This window comes from Xiphophorus maculatus, chromosome 24 (genome assembly GCF_002775205.1).
Source record: "Xiphophorus maculatus strain JP 163 A chromosome 24, X_maculatus-5.0-male, whole genome shotgun sequence".
In the NCBI taxonomy this organism is placed as follows: domain Eukaryota; kingdom Metazoa; phylum Chordata; class Actinopteri; order Cyprinodontiformes; family Poeciliidae; genus Xiphophorus; species Xiphophorus maculatus.
Window position 1 is genome coordinate 10,611,774 of NC_036466.1, and position 15,314 is coordinate 10,627,087.

The 15,314-nt window shown below is 39.7% G+C and overlaps 1 protein-coding gene across 5 annotated transcripts; it reads right to left on the reverse strand.

Annotated features, from left to right (window-relative positions):
* Positions 1–1,468: 1,468 nt before the first annotated feature.
* LOC111607585 (NLR family CARD domain-containing protein 3-like) lies at positions 1,469–12,559 on the reverse strand. 5 transcript variants are annotated; one of them, XM_023329363.1, is made up of 9 exons: positions 12,509–12,559; positions 11,327–11,382; positions 9,702–9,825; positions 9,157–9,230; positions 5,433–7,221; positions 3,997–4,176; positions 2,836–3,009; positions 2,153–2,305; positions 1,469–1,633 (listed from the first exon to the last, which is right to left on the reverse strand). In XM_023329363.1, the coding sequence occupies exons 3-9, from the start codon at positions 9,815–9,817 to the stop codon at positions 1,618–1,620; spliced, it is 2,502 nt and encodes an 833-aa protein (XP_023185131.1). In that variant the 5' UTR covers positions 9,818–9,825; positions 11,327–11,382; positions 12,509–12,559; the 3' UTR covers positions 1,469–1,617. The 5 variants fall into 5 exon arrangements, with proteins under 5 accessions (XP_023185131.1, XP_023185129.1, XP_023185132.1 ...); XM_023329361.1 differs by having other exon boundaries at positions 9,702–9,882; XM_023329364.1 differs by lacking the exon at positions 12,509–12,559 and having other exon boundaries at positions 9,702–9,820; positions 11,327–11,690.
* Between the last annotated feature and the right edge of the window lie 2,755 nt (positions 12,560–15,314).

Here is a 15,314-nt window from a genome sequence, read left to right on the forward strand (position 1 = left end):
AAAAAAAGAAAAATAAAAGAAACCTTATATCCTTTCTATCAATTTCGTTTTCTTAAGATAATTTATTAAATAACAAAAATATACAGACTCTGCTCTGCTGCTGCATGGAGTCTGAACCGGTTCTGATCCAAACCTGACTAGAGCTGACACACCTGAGGCTCCGCCCCCTGACCCAGCTGAGGCTCCGCCTCCTTCCAGGTGACAATAAACACCTTTATTTTCATGTTTTCCTTTGTATGAGTTGAGCTGTAAAACTTTAGGTCAGATTTGAACTTTTTCAGGTTTTTCTCAGTTTTCTGCTCATTTCCAACCAACATTTTATTGCAGGAAATCATTTCAGGAAGGAACCAGAAGATTCAGGAGTCTGGGAGATGAGACTGTAACCGACCTGAACACTGAGGCCCCAGAGCGCCCCCTGCAGGATCTGCTGCACCATTAACCAGACAGAAATGGCAGTTTTATACAAGTTATTATTCTAATTCAATAGCTGATTTAATTCATCGAGTTTTGATTGAAAAGATTGATTCTCATCTGTTTAATTAAAAAAACATCTTCAGTCTGAATACTGCAAAAATAAACTGCTGGCTAAATTAGTAGCTTAAAGCTGAAATCAACTTGAGATGTTTCTGCTTTTACTAATTTAAGCTGTGAAACTAAATGTGAAAACTTATAATACAGCAAAAATGGCCTGGAGGATTAAAATGAAGGTTTAGTTATTATATGTGTACACAGTCAGCTGCATAAAAATACACAAAGATTTTTTTTAAACTTTATTTGGTCGTTAAACATCCAGCAACCCACATTGCATTAGAAGAATTATGAAAATCAAACATGAACCAATCAGCACATTATCCCAGTGATTCTCTGAGGTTTGAATAAATCAGTAAAATCACAGTAAAGAGCCTGAAGTTCTCTAGAAAACTCAAAACATGAAATATGGAGTTAAAAAAGTAAAAACCAAAACAAACTGAGAGAAATTAAAGCTGAGAATCAATGATGACGTAAAACTTCAAGATTTAGCTTTTACAATGAACATAAAATATATAAAATCTTTTTTTTCCAGGTTCCACATGTTCCTGAAAACTGCTCTAAGATCAGAGTTTCTGTAGGACATCCAGTTCTAAACTGGTTAAACTGGTTTCTGTGATGGAAGCTGAAGTTTCTCTGCAGTTTCCAGTAAAGCATCTTTTTATCTGTGGAGCTTTGAGGAACATTTTCATGTCAGCAGAAGGAAGAAGCAGCAGAGAAAAGAGGTTTGAAGTGTCTTTCATGGCTTCAAAGCTGAACTGAAAATGATTCCCATGTTTCCATTCTCAGACCATTTCTGGTTCCAGGATGAAAATGAATCAGAGAGAAAAAAGATCAACTTTCCAGTTGAATCCAGTTCAGATCAAAACTCCATGAAGCCTCTAAATGGAGCCCAGTTTGAATTGGATCTTTATTGATCCAAAGAGACAAACAATATCAGACACTAAATGACAGACATGAGAAAATAAACGGGAGGAAAACCTTGGAGGTCAGAGGTCATCATCATGATCCAGTCAGAGTCTCTTTAGACTCAAACTGCTGCAGCTTCAACCTCTGAGGATCAGCAGGACACTGAGACCATTTTCTACTTCACAGAGATCTGAACCTGCAGAGAGAAGAAGGAAGGAGAGAGCAGATCAGTGAGTGTTTCCAGCCTCTCTCCAGCAGCAGTCAGTGACGCAGCACATCCACTAGATGGTTTCCAGGCTGCAGTCAGATTGATCTCAGAGCTGTGACCAAGATGAACCTGATCAGTTGTTTCCTGTTGAACTGAGAGAACAAACAGATCTGAGATCAGATCTGCTGCTGCCACAGTTTGATGGATGAGGACCACTGTCTCTAGACATGTTGGACGGCTGGACGCTGGAGTCCAGCTGGACTTCCTGGAGACATGGACACAGCAACAACACTCATCTTCACACCAACACAAACACAGGAACACAGCAAGCTGCTGCTCCTCTGATTGGCTGATTGCTGTCTCTGTGTCCAATCAGGAAGCTTGAACCATTCTCCTCCCACTGAGAAGCTGCAGCTTTACTGGGAACACTGGATCTTTGCTTTGATGCTAACTGGGTTTAGTTTAATATGTTGACAGCAGCTGGACTCACTAGAAACATTTACTTACATTAAAGTCTTTACAAGATTCTTCAGCTGCTGAACATCTGAATCCTTCAGGTTGTTTTCTCTCAGGTCCAGTTCTGTCAGACGGGTCGGGTTGGACTTCAGAGTTGAGGCCAAATAATCACAGCTGATCTTTGACAACCTGCATCTGAACAATCTGAATAAAGAATAAAAGATGTGAGCTGAAGCCAACAGGATGCAGGTTAACCAGTCCAACAGAACCAGTTAAAGATTCTCATCAATATTAATGCCAACAAGCTGCTGCTTCAATAAAGACCTGCTGACTTCAGAACCAGAACCAGAACCTGGTACTGGGTCATGTTGTGTTGGAGGATTTTAGTCAGTAAAATCATTCCAGGTTCTGATCAAAGTGTTGAAGCATCAATCATTGATTATTGATTAGTTCCTGTCAGATTCCAGGAATTCACTTTTCTAGACTGGGTTGAATGACCTTTGACCTGCTTCACATGAGGGGGATTTCTACACACTGGGGGTCCGAATGCTGTCCTGTTCTGACCTCAGATCAGCAGGTCCAACTCAGTTACACAGAGGGACTAAATTAAACTCTGGATCCAAGTCCAGGAACAAACTCAGAAAATATTTATTAGAACAGAAGAAATTAATTTGATTTATGATCAATTATATATAATTATTCACAGAAATATCAATAATTATATAATTACATACATCAATTTCTCCAGTCTGCAGCCTTCAGTCTGTAGAAAACCACAGAGCTCCTTCACTCCAGAATCTTCCAGGTTGGTGCTGATCAGGTCCAGTTCTGTCAGATGGGTCGGGTTGGACTTCAGAGCTGAGAACAGAGAAGTCCAGCTGGTCTCTGACAAACTGTAGTTCCACAATCTGAATAAAGAATAAAAGATGTGAGCTGAAGCCAACAGGATGCAGGTTAAAACTGAAATATGAACAAATAAATAATAAAAATGTAGAAAATTAATTTCCCTGAATGTAAAAGAAACATGATGAACTGATTCTAACATCTGATCCAGTCAAACTGGTTTAAAGAGTCCAAACCAGCAGAACCAGAACATTTGATCCAAAAGAAACTCAAAGTTTTCTATCAGCCTGGATGAGTTGAGCTATTTCTGCTGGTTCCTGATCATCAGCTGGAGACCCGACTTGGTAACTGGATCAGAACCACTCAGTTTCTTCATTAATGGCCTTGGGTTCTTATTAAAGCTGCTGAAAGCCAATGGAGGCCATTATTTCCTAAGGAGACGTGACCTGATGAAGCATCATCACAGAGACGAGGCTCCAACCGACTGACAGCTGTCAGACTGAAGAGGACGGTTCCTCTCTGACCCGGCCCGACAGAACCACAGCTTCAGGACAAAGCTGAGGAACCTGCTGCTGCTGCAAACCTCACTTTCATTCATTTCATCTAGATTTGCTTTTCTACAATCAGTCATTTCTTAGATTTGGTCATTAATGATGATTTGAACTTGTCAGTGTTTGTGGCTCGACTCTGGAGGAACAACATTTCATTCTGGATGTAAAGATGAGAATCAGAAATGAGAAATAAAACAATCTGAATCTTTACCAAACCAAACTGAAACATCTCCATCATTCATTTACATCATTTGAATTATTTTACTCATTTTGTTCATCAGTAAAAAACATTTTAAAGTAAAAAACTGAAAAACAAAGTTCAATAATCTCAAAGTCTGAAATAAGAAAAAAAATAATATATAAGGTAAAAAGTTTTAGAGATTTTATTCTGACATTTAAACAGGTTGTTTTAAAATAAAATATATCAGAATAAAAGCATTAATTAAACTAATGTTTAAAGTATAAATGAATGATTTTATTGTATAAATAAAGAAAACAAACCTCAGATTCTTCACTATACTGACTGAACTCTCCAGGATCTCAACCAGAGGCTTCAGATCAGAGTCTCCACCTTCATTTATGAAGATCTCATTTATTTCCAGTTCAGTCAGATCTGGGTTGGACTTCAGAGCCGAGGCCAAAACTTCACATTCATCCTTTAGGAGCGAACAGCCACCAAGTCTGTGATTAGAGAAGAAATAAATTCAGTTCTAATGAAATCAATCTGGATCATGAACAGACTAAAATATGATAACAGTGATGTCATCATCTGATCAACATCTGATCTTCAATTTACTGAGTTTGACCCCACAGAGAATCTGTGCAGGTCCTGGTTAAAGTCCAGGTTCTGGTTCTGGTCCAGGCTTCATGTCCTCAGACCTTCAGCTGCAGTCAGATATTGAAGATCTTCTATCATCTGTGAAGGAAAGTTCAGTTTTCTCTGCAGCATCTGATGGAGCTGCAGCATCAGAGCCTCAAAGGAGCTGAAGCAGCTGATGAAGAGGCTGACTGAGCTGATGAAGGAAACTACTGGAGATGATGGAGAGGAGGAGGAACTGCTCACAGCTCAGACTTGGACTAGACCGTGTGGCTCAGAGGAACAAAGGTTTGGATGTTAGAAGAAATTGTTGCTAAACTCTTAAAGAGCTGAAGACCAAAACAGAGCGTTTGGGTCCAGCAGCATTTTTCATGGTGAAGCAGTGAAAGTTCTCCAGTAACTAGAAGAGGCTGGGATGTCTAAAGAGTTGAAGCTCATGTCTCTCCAGGTCTTCATGGCTAACAGCTTCAACAAAAGCTGCAGATGAAGAGTTGATGAGGAAAATGGTTCCAGCTCTGGAAGCAGAGTTCTCAGAGCTTTGGGAGGATCTGACAGAAACTAGGACTTTTTCTGGAGCCAGACAACAATCACCACATTTTGCTCTCATTTACAAACTCAGAGGAAACTAGTGGGAGGAGGAAAAGTTGGTTCACTAAGTTTCTAACTGGTATCCATGACAACAGCAGCAATTATTGGGGTTATTTTAAAGTGTCCATCAAACCTAAACAGTGATTTTATAATTTTAAAAAAAAGACAAAGATCCTAAAAGGAGTAGCGGCTCAATGAGTGAAGAGGAGTTTAAAGTGTAAAAGTCTCTCTGGCTGATTGGATCTTTCAGACAAAATAGATTTTTTTCTAGAGTTCAGGGTTTTCTATTCATTTAAACATGAAAACTGATAAAAAGATAAATATTTTTAAAATGATCAAAATGTCTAAAACCAGAAGCTGCAGCTGTCCTGGATGAGCTGAATGTTTAGATGGTTGAATGGCTGAAATAGTCCAGAGGATGAAGGAAGAAGTTAAAGACCAAAAACATCCAGAAGCAACTTGAAGAAGAAGAAGAAACAGGAGGACAATAGAGCTGAATCAGCATTCACACAATGAAAACATCTGGACTCACCGAGCCTTTCTGCAGTTCCTCACAGCTGGAACCAGTCTCAGTCGTCCATCTGATGATGTGTTGTACTTCTCCAGGTCCAACTCATCCAGAACCTCTGACATCTGCAGCATGAAGGCCAGAGCTGAACAGTCAGTCTCTGAGAGCTGCTTCCCTGAATCCAGCAGCCGTTGGATCTCCTGATAAAATGAGACGTCGTTCATCTCCACCAGACAGTAGAAGATGTTGATGCTTCTGTCAGGAGAGATTCTATCAGTGTCGATCATATCTTGGAAAGGAGAGATATCATCAGTGTTCATCTCCTTCAGGTTGGTGATGATTCTCTGGATGGTTCCTGGACTGTTCTCTGTCTGACCCAGCAGATCTTCTAAGAGTCTCTGGTTGGACTCCACAGTGAGACCATGAAGGAAGCGGACAAACAGGTCCAGGTGGCCATTTTTACTGCTGAGGGATTTCTCCATGACTTTCTTCATGAACTCATCTAGAGATGTTTCTCTGTGTTTTTCTCCCAGAAACGTCTTGATCACCTCTGACTTCCTGCTGGTGAAACAGTGGAGCATGTAGACTGCAGCCAGAAACTCCTGGATGCTCAGATGAACAAAGGAGTAGACGGAGATGTCGCACGTCCCTCTCTCTCTTTTAAACATTTCAGTGAACACTCCTGAGAACAACGCAGCATCTTTGATGTTGATGCCGCACTTTTTGAGCTCTTCGTCATAGAAGATCAGGTTTCCCTTCAGCAGCTGCTCAAAAGCCAGTTTTCCTAGAGACTCAATCAGCTTCTTGTTCTCTGGACTCCAGATTGATCTTGTCTTTTTTCCTCCATCATACTTTTCCTTCTTGATTGCGAAGTGAACCTCCAGGAATGCTATGTACATCTCAGTCAGAGTCTTTGGCAGTTTTTCTCCCTCTCTGGTCTTCATCACATCCTCCAGAACTTTAGCAGTGATCCAGCAGAAAACTGGGATGTGACACATGATGTGGAGACTTTTTGATTTCTGGATGTGGGAGATGATCCTGCTGGCCTTCTCTTCATCATCTCTGAATCTCTTCCTGAAGTACTCCTCCTTCTGGGGGTCAGTGAACCCTCTGACCTCTGTTGCCATGCCGACACACTCAGCAGGGATCTGATTGGCTGCTGCAGGTCGTGTGGTTATCCAGAGGAGAGCAGAGGGAAGCAGTTTCCTCCTGATGAGGTTTGTCACCAGAACATCCACTGAGCTGGACTCTGTAACATCAGTCAGGATCGGATTGTTCTTGAAATTCAGAGTAAATCGACTTTCATCCAGACCATCAAAGATGAACAGAACCTGGAACGTTTCAAAGCTGCTGATTTCTTTGGTTTCAGAAAATAATTTATGAATCAGTCCTAATAAGCTGAACTTTTCTTCTTTCAACATATTCAGCTCTCTGAAAGTGAATGGAAATATGAAATCAATGTTCTGGTTGGTTTTGCCTTCAGCCCAGTCCAGAGTGAACTTCTGTGTTAACAGTGTTTTCCCAATGCCAGCCACTCCCATGGTCATCACTGTTCTGATTGGTTGATCTCTTCCAGGTGGGACTTTAAAGATGTCTTCTCTTCTGATTGTTTCTTGTTTCCTGGATGCTGTTTCAATCTGTCTGACCTCATGTTCCTGGTTGACCTCTCTAGTTAACCCCTCTGTGATGTGGAGCTCTGTGTAGATCTGGTTCAGAACGGTTTGATTTCCAGGTTCAGCGACGCCTTCAGAGAGACTCTGGAACTTCTTCTTCAGAGACGCTTTATGGTCACTCTGACACCGAATATCAAAATCTGAAGAAAGAGACAAAGACAGGAGAGGAGACACTTCAGCTGAACATAAGGAAAACAATAATTTTTTGATATTCTCAGAGACAATTTGTGCATCAGCTTTAATGGATGAGAAAAAAGTAAATCAATAAATAAAAAGCCCAAATTTTATAAAAACTCTGCATGGTAAGAAGAACGAAAGTCACGACTGTAACTACGGTTCGATGAATCCCAGATGACCGTCAGAGGCGGTGATTAAAGCACTGGATGATCTCTCTTGCACAGGTCGAGAATCTTATACCAACATGGTCACATGTGACCCCCGGTGACACCAGTAAGTCTATATAGTCACGTGACAATGACAGCTCAGTCCCTTAATCTTCTCGTGAAACACGATGATTCTGAGGGACCGAGCGCTCTGGCGGTCATCTGGGATTCATAGAACCGTAGTTACAGTCTAAACTTTTGTTCTATTTCATCCCTACTGACCGCCAGAGGCGGTGATTAAAGCACTGGATGACGATTACCGACAGAGTCCTGAGAAATCACACACAGAAAAGAAACAACCCCGAAAACATGCCCACCTCACTGGGATGATGATGAGCACTGGGATAGGATCCCAGGTGAAAGGTGGCCCAGTTAACCCTGTAAAACCCAGCAAAGGTATTTGGGGATGACCAAGAGGCTGCTGCACATATAGCCTCCAGAGTGACCCCAGACACCCAGCATCTCACGCTCACAGGACTCGGTCAGGTCCAGCTGAAATCGCCACTCTTGACCCGTAAACCGACGAGCGAATAGGCCAGGAAACACGGCTGCACAATGTAACAAAAGCAAACCTGAAGCAGCTACGATAATAAATGAAGACAAGCCAGATATGGAGGCACAATATAAGAAAAAGCAATCCCAAAAACGGAAATTAATTGAAACCTTCAATTCATCCATGTGCTGAAGATGTTTGACCATCAATCTGCAGGCTCTCTGTTCTTCTTCATCACAGCATCTATTTTGTTGCAGTCCTTGTCTGCTCTGGTTTGGTTCTTCTCAAGTTTACCTTCTATCTCTGAATGTTTAAAGACGCGATCTGATAGAAGGTCATCAAGGAGCTGTTAACTCTCAATATTATTGGTGAATATTGTGATGAAAATATTGACTGATTAACAAACATTTTCATCACTTTTTTTCTCCTTTCTTTACCATCATCACCAAGTCTTCATCTCAGTCTCTAAGTTTTAGTTTCTCTGTTACCAAATGTTGGAATAAAAGACACAGCAAGTTTTTGCATCTGAGGTAATAAATTAGCCATATGTCCTCCTGTATTGAAGTTCACAAATCAAATATGTTTCTAAAAACCTCACAGCTGGTTTTAAATATTCTGTAATTAAGACAAAACTAAGAACCTACAGCAGGTTCGAAGTCTTTAAGTATTTTAGTTTTTGAAGCAGATCAGCTTAAAGATGCTCAAGACAGTGAGAAATTATGTGGAATTGCCCTTTAGTCATTTTCTGAAAACACATAAAACACTTGAATAATATATTAATTGCTTAAAAGATTAAATGTCAAAATTAAAACCTGGATCTGCCCACAAATAATCAATTATTACACAACCATTATCTGATTGATGATCTCTTTATCCATCCTGTCTGCATTTCATTCCTCTGAACCCTGTGATGTCTCATCATATTGATCCTATAAAGTGTTTCACTAGAGCTGGTGGCATGGGTTATGGTGCAAAGCGACCCTTCAGAATAAAATTAATTGTTTATTTTTCTGAACAGGCTCCAATTAAATGAGGACCATGTTAACCAGAGTTACCAGCACATGAGTTCCAGTTACACCAGCTGAAATAATTGATCACTAAAAGACTTTTAAACCTTAAATTTCCAAATCTCAACTAAAGACGTGGATCTGGTCCAACAGAGACGACAGGAGGCTCTGATTGGAGGAGTTCAGTCTCACCTGGAGAACAGCTGCTCTGATTGGCTGTCGGCCGTTCAGCTCCTGTTCTGGGTCTTTCTTCACACTCACAGCTCCTGTAAAGACATTTCTTCATCAGTGAAATATTTCACTATCAACAGGCTGGAGCTGAAGATGTTCATGAAGGTCCACCACAAACTAGAGACCAGAACTGGGTCAGAACAGAACCTGAGATCATTGATGATCTCTGGTGTGAAGTTCTTCATCGTATCATATCTGGTATCATGACTGATACCAGTGTTCCCAGTCTGGAAGCTCCAGTGCTTCACTGGGTTTAGAGACAATCTGAGTCGTTGCTCCTCACATTGTTGGTTGTTTTTGTTTTCATGCAACATTTTCATCATTGATTCATTCAGACTTTCATTCAAACTCTGATTTACTGACCAACATCCTTCATGACTAACTTTAAATTAATATCTCAGAAAATTAAGTTACTGTTTATTGAAACACTGAAGATCAACCAGTTAATATCTTGTATTTTATATCTCTATAGATTCACATGAATCAGTTAGAAAATGGTTTCTTACTTTCTGTCTGATGGTTCAGGTTCATTACTGAACTCTGGAGGCCAATCTTTGGACCGGTCACTCCTCATAGATGGACTGATGGGTCCTGGAGGTTCTGCTCTGTCCTGATCTTTCATCTTCTGGCCTTTTGGAGAGAGAAACCAGAACCAGTCAGTCCAGTGATCCGGTTCCAGTAACTGTCCTGTGAAGCAGAAAGCTGGTTCCCATCATGTTTTCAGAGGATCAGAGTGAATCAGGTGAATGAATGAGTGAACATTTCCTATGAACTAGTGAACTTATTTAGCTCCCAGTGGACTTGAACGCATCATGACTCTATTGTAGCTCTGTATGGAGGGAGTCAGTGTGCAGAAGGTTCTGAGGGAGCAGCAGCTCAGGTCGGGTCCACAGCTCTCCTCCAGACAGAACCGGGTCCAGCTGGGATCTCAGCAACATGTCAGCCTCTGTGTGCAGCTCAGCAGGATTTCCTCTCAGCTCAAGAGACACAAAGCAGCTTTCAGGGACCACAGCATCCAGCTGAGGTACCAGCTGGACCCACTGCAAGGAATCATGGGTAAACAGCTGCTTCAATAGGGGGATGAAGCCCCCAAACACTCAGCGAGGCCTGAAACATATTTAGTCTATTGATCTGATTGACCTTCAAAATAAAGAGACACATCAATGCAACTCTTTTAGTTAGAAACTAGTTTGTTACAACTGATCTAAAATGTTTGTGAAATTATTTATTTTATTATTATTGCTCCATTTAAAGGTTTTGTTATTTTTAGGGTTGAACCGACTGCAGTTTTCTGGCTGATCGATTCCGATTTTGCAGATACTGATTGCTAAACACAGCAACCTTTCAGGTAAGAGTCAGTCTGGATCTGGATGCATTTTTCCAGCAGAGCTTTGAGAGACAAAGAGTTTCTTCCTGCTGAAAGGAGCAACAAGAGGAAAACCTGGAAAAAGATCAAACTCAGTGAGGAGGAAGAGAGGAAATCTGTGGACGGCTTAAAGCCGGTTCTGATCCACAGACAAGAGAAACATCAGTTTCTGCTGAACCCCAGACTGATGAGGGACGGAGTGATGTGATTCACTTCCTGCTGATTTCAACAAGCAGAGAAACTAGTTTACAATGTTTTAGTTCTGCTTTTTAGGTTAAAACACCAGAGAGAGTCGCTGCAGCAAGAACTGATGGACTGTAAAAGTTACATTAAGTTCTCAGTTTATTTAGATTAAATCTGAAAAGTTCATTATTGCTCCACACAAACAGATCAGCTTTAGATGCTGCTGTCATGGTAGATCATAGCTGATCATTCACCAGGTTAACTGCGCAGTAACTGAGCTGTGTGTTTATAGTGTGTTCAATATTTCTCTTTTTGTTCCTTATAGTCGCATAATGTAACCTCACTTAGCATCACTTTATAAGCAGCAACGTCTCACAATAAAGTTTTTCATTTGATCTAATTCCTTTCTAGATCAGGCCTTCAATAAAGTAAACAGAGCGCTGCTGCGGGGACCAGGCCCTATGAGAGCCGAGCGACCCAGGCCGAGGTGACTGAGGCCCCGGGAAGCCTCGGTGGGTTCATCGGTTAGAAAGGCTCCAGAGAGCCGAGAGACACGGAGGGACCCGGAGCGGCAACACTTACCTCTAGTAACAAGTCAGCAAGTTATTTCCATCCTGCAGCTCAAAATGGAGGCTGATCTGAAGGAGACCAAAGTTGGTTTCAGTTTCTATTTTCACAGGAAGTTACGTAACTTGTGTTTTCCTCTAGAGCCAAAGTTTGATTCATCTGAATAAACATTAATAGTTCAGTTAGATTTAACAGAGTGAAAAAACTAGAGTGAAGATGGAAAAGCTTCAGTATTTCTGTTTTGCTGTTAGTGAAGCAGATCTGAAGCTGAGCAGCTTTTTTCATGGATTCAGCAGAAAACCAGCAGAACAAACTGCAGTTTAACAGGCGTTTGATGGAGGATTATGAGCGCTCACTGCCCTCTGGTGGTGAACTATCGGAACTACAGATATTCCTCTTCATATTAATTACAGTTTATTTGATCTCATTTTCACTTTTATCAGGCCAAATCAAATCAGCTTACATTAATGTTAAATAAGAGTCACTGCAGGGTTAGTACATGGAAAATAAAACTTATTCTATAAAAATCCTCCAAAAATGATTCACTGTGGGAAATTTTGAGACTCAAGGCCTGAAAAAATATAAATAATAAAAATGTGTTTGAAATAAAATTCAATCACCTGCGATAGGAGCATCAAGCAGGATGAAAGGGGCTAATAGAGAAATATTAAATATAAAAAGTTAATAAAGTGTCAATTATTAGTACTTAATGTTACTTAGTTAATTGCAGTCTTTTGTAGAACTGAATTAATCTGTAAATAAATGTATTACACATACAATATTATGCTGCTGCTGTTAATGTCATTTAAATACTTTTATCTGTTTTTAAAGACTGTCTACAGAAATAACAATATTATACGGTGGTGGTGCAAAACCTCAGCAGAGTTTAATTTCCTGCTTTTGAATAAAAGTTTCAGGGAGGAAACAAGAAAAGTAAAATTTATTATTTAATATGAAAACTAATTGAGAAAATTAACTTTTATATCGCTCTTAATGTGAAAGTACTCACAGGAAGTGAATGTGGTTTGTAAACGCTCTAACTTTATCAAGTAGTTGTAGTTACCATCTGTGTCCACTAGAGGGCAAAACCCGCCCTGCTCTGATAATAATAGTTCAGTTCGCGGCTCTGCAGCTAAAACATCAACATCATTCTGACTGTTTCCAGGATAATTTAACTTTTCATAAATATTTTCCTACCTTCAGACCGGAAGCTCAGCATATTAGCGTCTAAACCAGAGTTGTAGAGCTTTGATTCAGCTCCGTTGGAGCTGAAGCTCCAGTTTAGGAGCCACAGTCCCTCTGAAGCTGCTGCTGGAGTCTGTTAGCATCGTTAAATATAATAACAGTACAGTTCTAGTTTAAAGAAGCTTAACAAAGAAGCTTTCAAGGAAAAAAAAACTGTATTGATTAATTAAAATGTTTCCATGTATTTTATTTAAACATCTTCAGTTTGAATAACGCAAAATAAATTTCTGCCGTAATTAGAAGCTTTAAAATCTAGATCAACTGAACAGGATGCTTCCGTCTTTACTAAATAAAGATGAAAGTTTTTAATTTTATACTTTATTTCTTTGTTGATCTGAATACAGAAACCTAAACATAATGGAGGACTAAAATAAAGGTGATGTTACTATATTTGTACACAAACAGCTACATAGAAAAAACACAAAGAACATTATTAAAAACTTTATTGTCTCATTAAACACCCAGGAACCAACATTCGATAGAAGAAATGTGAAAAAGAAATAACATAACATTGGTGCAAAATACTGCAATTCCCAATATTCCTTTAAGACCCAGCAGATGTCGCTGTAGCTCCATTCAGAGAAGAGAAGCTGCAGCTTCGCTCTGATTTTCTCCTCTAATTTTACATTCAGCATATTTATCAGGTATTTCCTGTGGATACAAATATTTGCAGCTCTCCCTCCGAATAAAAAACAACCCAGAATTTGGAGTGAAAAACTGTGACTCACCAAATCGAGACAGCTGTTTCCTGCTAATTATCTCGGAGGAAAATTGTGCAAAAAAACTTCCTGGAAAACCGAGAGTGACTAAAACTTCCTGAACGAGTTCCTCGATGCCATCTGCTGGCAAAAAGGACACAAAGACGCTTTAATCCCTCGTACTGTTGATGTTCCTCTGGCCTCCTGCTGCGTTTCCCCTTCGGTTGCAGCGATGTCTGAGGAAGAGGAGGAAGAGGAGAAACGATGGTGTCTCTGGGACGACAGAGAGAAACAGAGCAGCCTTCACCTCAGCTTCACCTTTCACCATCTGCAGCTTCTGCAGTTTAGCAGCAGCAGCAACCAGATTATGTGCTTCTTTTAGTAATAATTGGAGTTTAATGGCTGCTTGAGATGAGATAAGTCACGATCGGCTGAAACCATCAGTATATATTCACACCGGCTGAAAATCTGAAGAGAAACTATTATCTAGAGCTTATAATTAAGTTGCAAGATGAACTTTGATGCATTTGTGATACAAAGAACTGCTTGAGTCAAAGAACATCTAGAAACACATCGAAGCAGAGAGAAACGCAGAGTTACGGCAGGTTGCTTTGAATTATGCAACTAAACACTTCAGGAGGTTGAAAAGATATTTACACTAAAAAAGAGATAAATATTATTTTTCTCAGGTTGAAATGAATCAGATTAAACTTTCTCTGTTTTAGGTCACTGAGGAACATTATTTCTTTTTTCTCATTTCCTCAGTTTTTGGTTGATTCACCTTGAAAGGAGCAGAATTATGTCTTTTACAGGCACATAATGTTAGCATCAGTTATAAAAAATGCAAAATATATCAAATATAACTTACATACTTGGACTTAGTCATTTAACACCTTGAAATTGGGTCTCTGTCTCTTTAAAAACTCCCGCTCTTTCTCAAACTCCGCCTTCAGGAAGTCATCACAACATGGTTCCTCTATTAACCCTTTAACAGTTTTTACCAACGTTGAACTGAGAAGCAGCTCAGCAGATTCACCAAATGTTTGCTAACTGCTGCTGGCTAGTCTGAAGGAGCTGAGTGTGGGAGGAGCTGCATCTCGGAGGCGGGGCTACGTCCACCCAGACGTTTTTGGACAGCTGAATGGTTGCCGTGGAGATTAAATAATTTCTCAAACGTGCATGAAAGAATCAAGGTGTGTTTTTGATGAAGGAATAGCACTATAACAAAAAGTCACTTTTAAATAATACTGCCCTTTAAAAATATCAAACTTGGTTCAAATAATTTGAATTTCCTTCCACCAGTTCCTCACTCCTGACCAAACTGGTGTAACTGGGTGAGTTTATAAGCATTTTATTACATTTCCTCACAACTTCCCATAAGACCAAGACAGAGAAAATGTACTTTAGTCGATTAAAGCCACCAAAATAAACTGTAATCTGGCCTTATGTTGCTTTTAGAGTAATGACTGAGTGGCCTTTCAGCCCCATTTTAGCACAGCAGCATCTTAACAAGAACTTTTGATAAAGTTTATTATAGTTGCACAAACATAATGGAACTAATCTGCCTCCAACTAATTCAGATGCTGTGAATTAACCAATCAGATGCTTCAAAAGCAATGACATCATCATTTTGGCTTTTTACCAGAGACTAAATTAGTTTAAATTAAAACTAACCGTCTTTCCTCTCATTATTAATTACCCAAAATAAGTATTTTTTATAATCCATAAGTCATCAACCTTTAAGCTTCCATTAATTAATTTCTTATAAAGCTAGGCAAAATAAAGATGCATAAACATTAATGATGTTTTTTTTTATTTATTGGCAGATTAATGTTTTTTCTGATACATTACATAATGACAGCACTCTGGTTTGGCTGCTGTTCTCCTCTAAGTGGTTTTTATTTTACTTTACAGAAGTTTTAAAGCTCTCCCAACTTTCCTTCTAATGGCAGCAGGTTTTATTGTATTCTACATTAGATTTGATCAATAGCTCTCCAGGTTTTCTGAAGGTATTCAGAGGATTTTCTCACAATTTCTGTCCGGTCTTTGTACCGCAGCAG

Coding starts and splice junctions, on each gene's coding strand:
- LOC111607585 (XM_023329363.1), bottom strand. CDS start 9,817: ATGAAAGATCAGGACAGAGCAGAACCTCCAGGACCCATCAGTCCATCT. Junction 9,231..9,701: donor CCTGAACCATCAGACAGAAA/GTAAGAAACCAT, acceptor ATGTCTTTACAG/GAGCTGTGAGTGTGAAGAAA. Junction 2,306..2,835: donor TGCAGACTGGAGAAATTGAT/GTATGTAATTAT, acceptor TTCTTTATTCAG/ATTGTTCAGATGCAGGTTGT.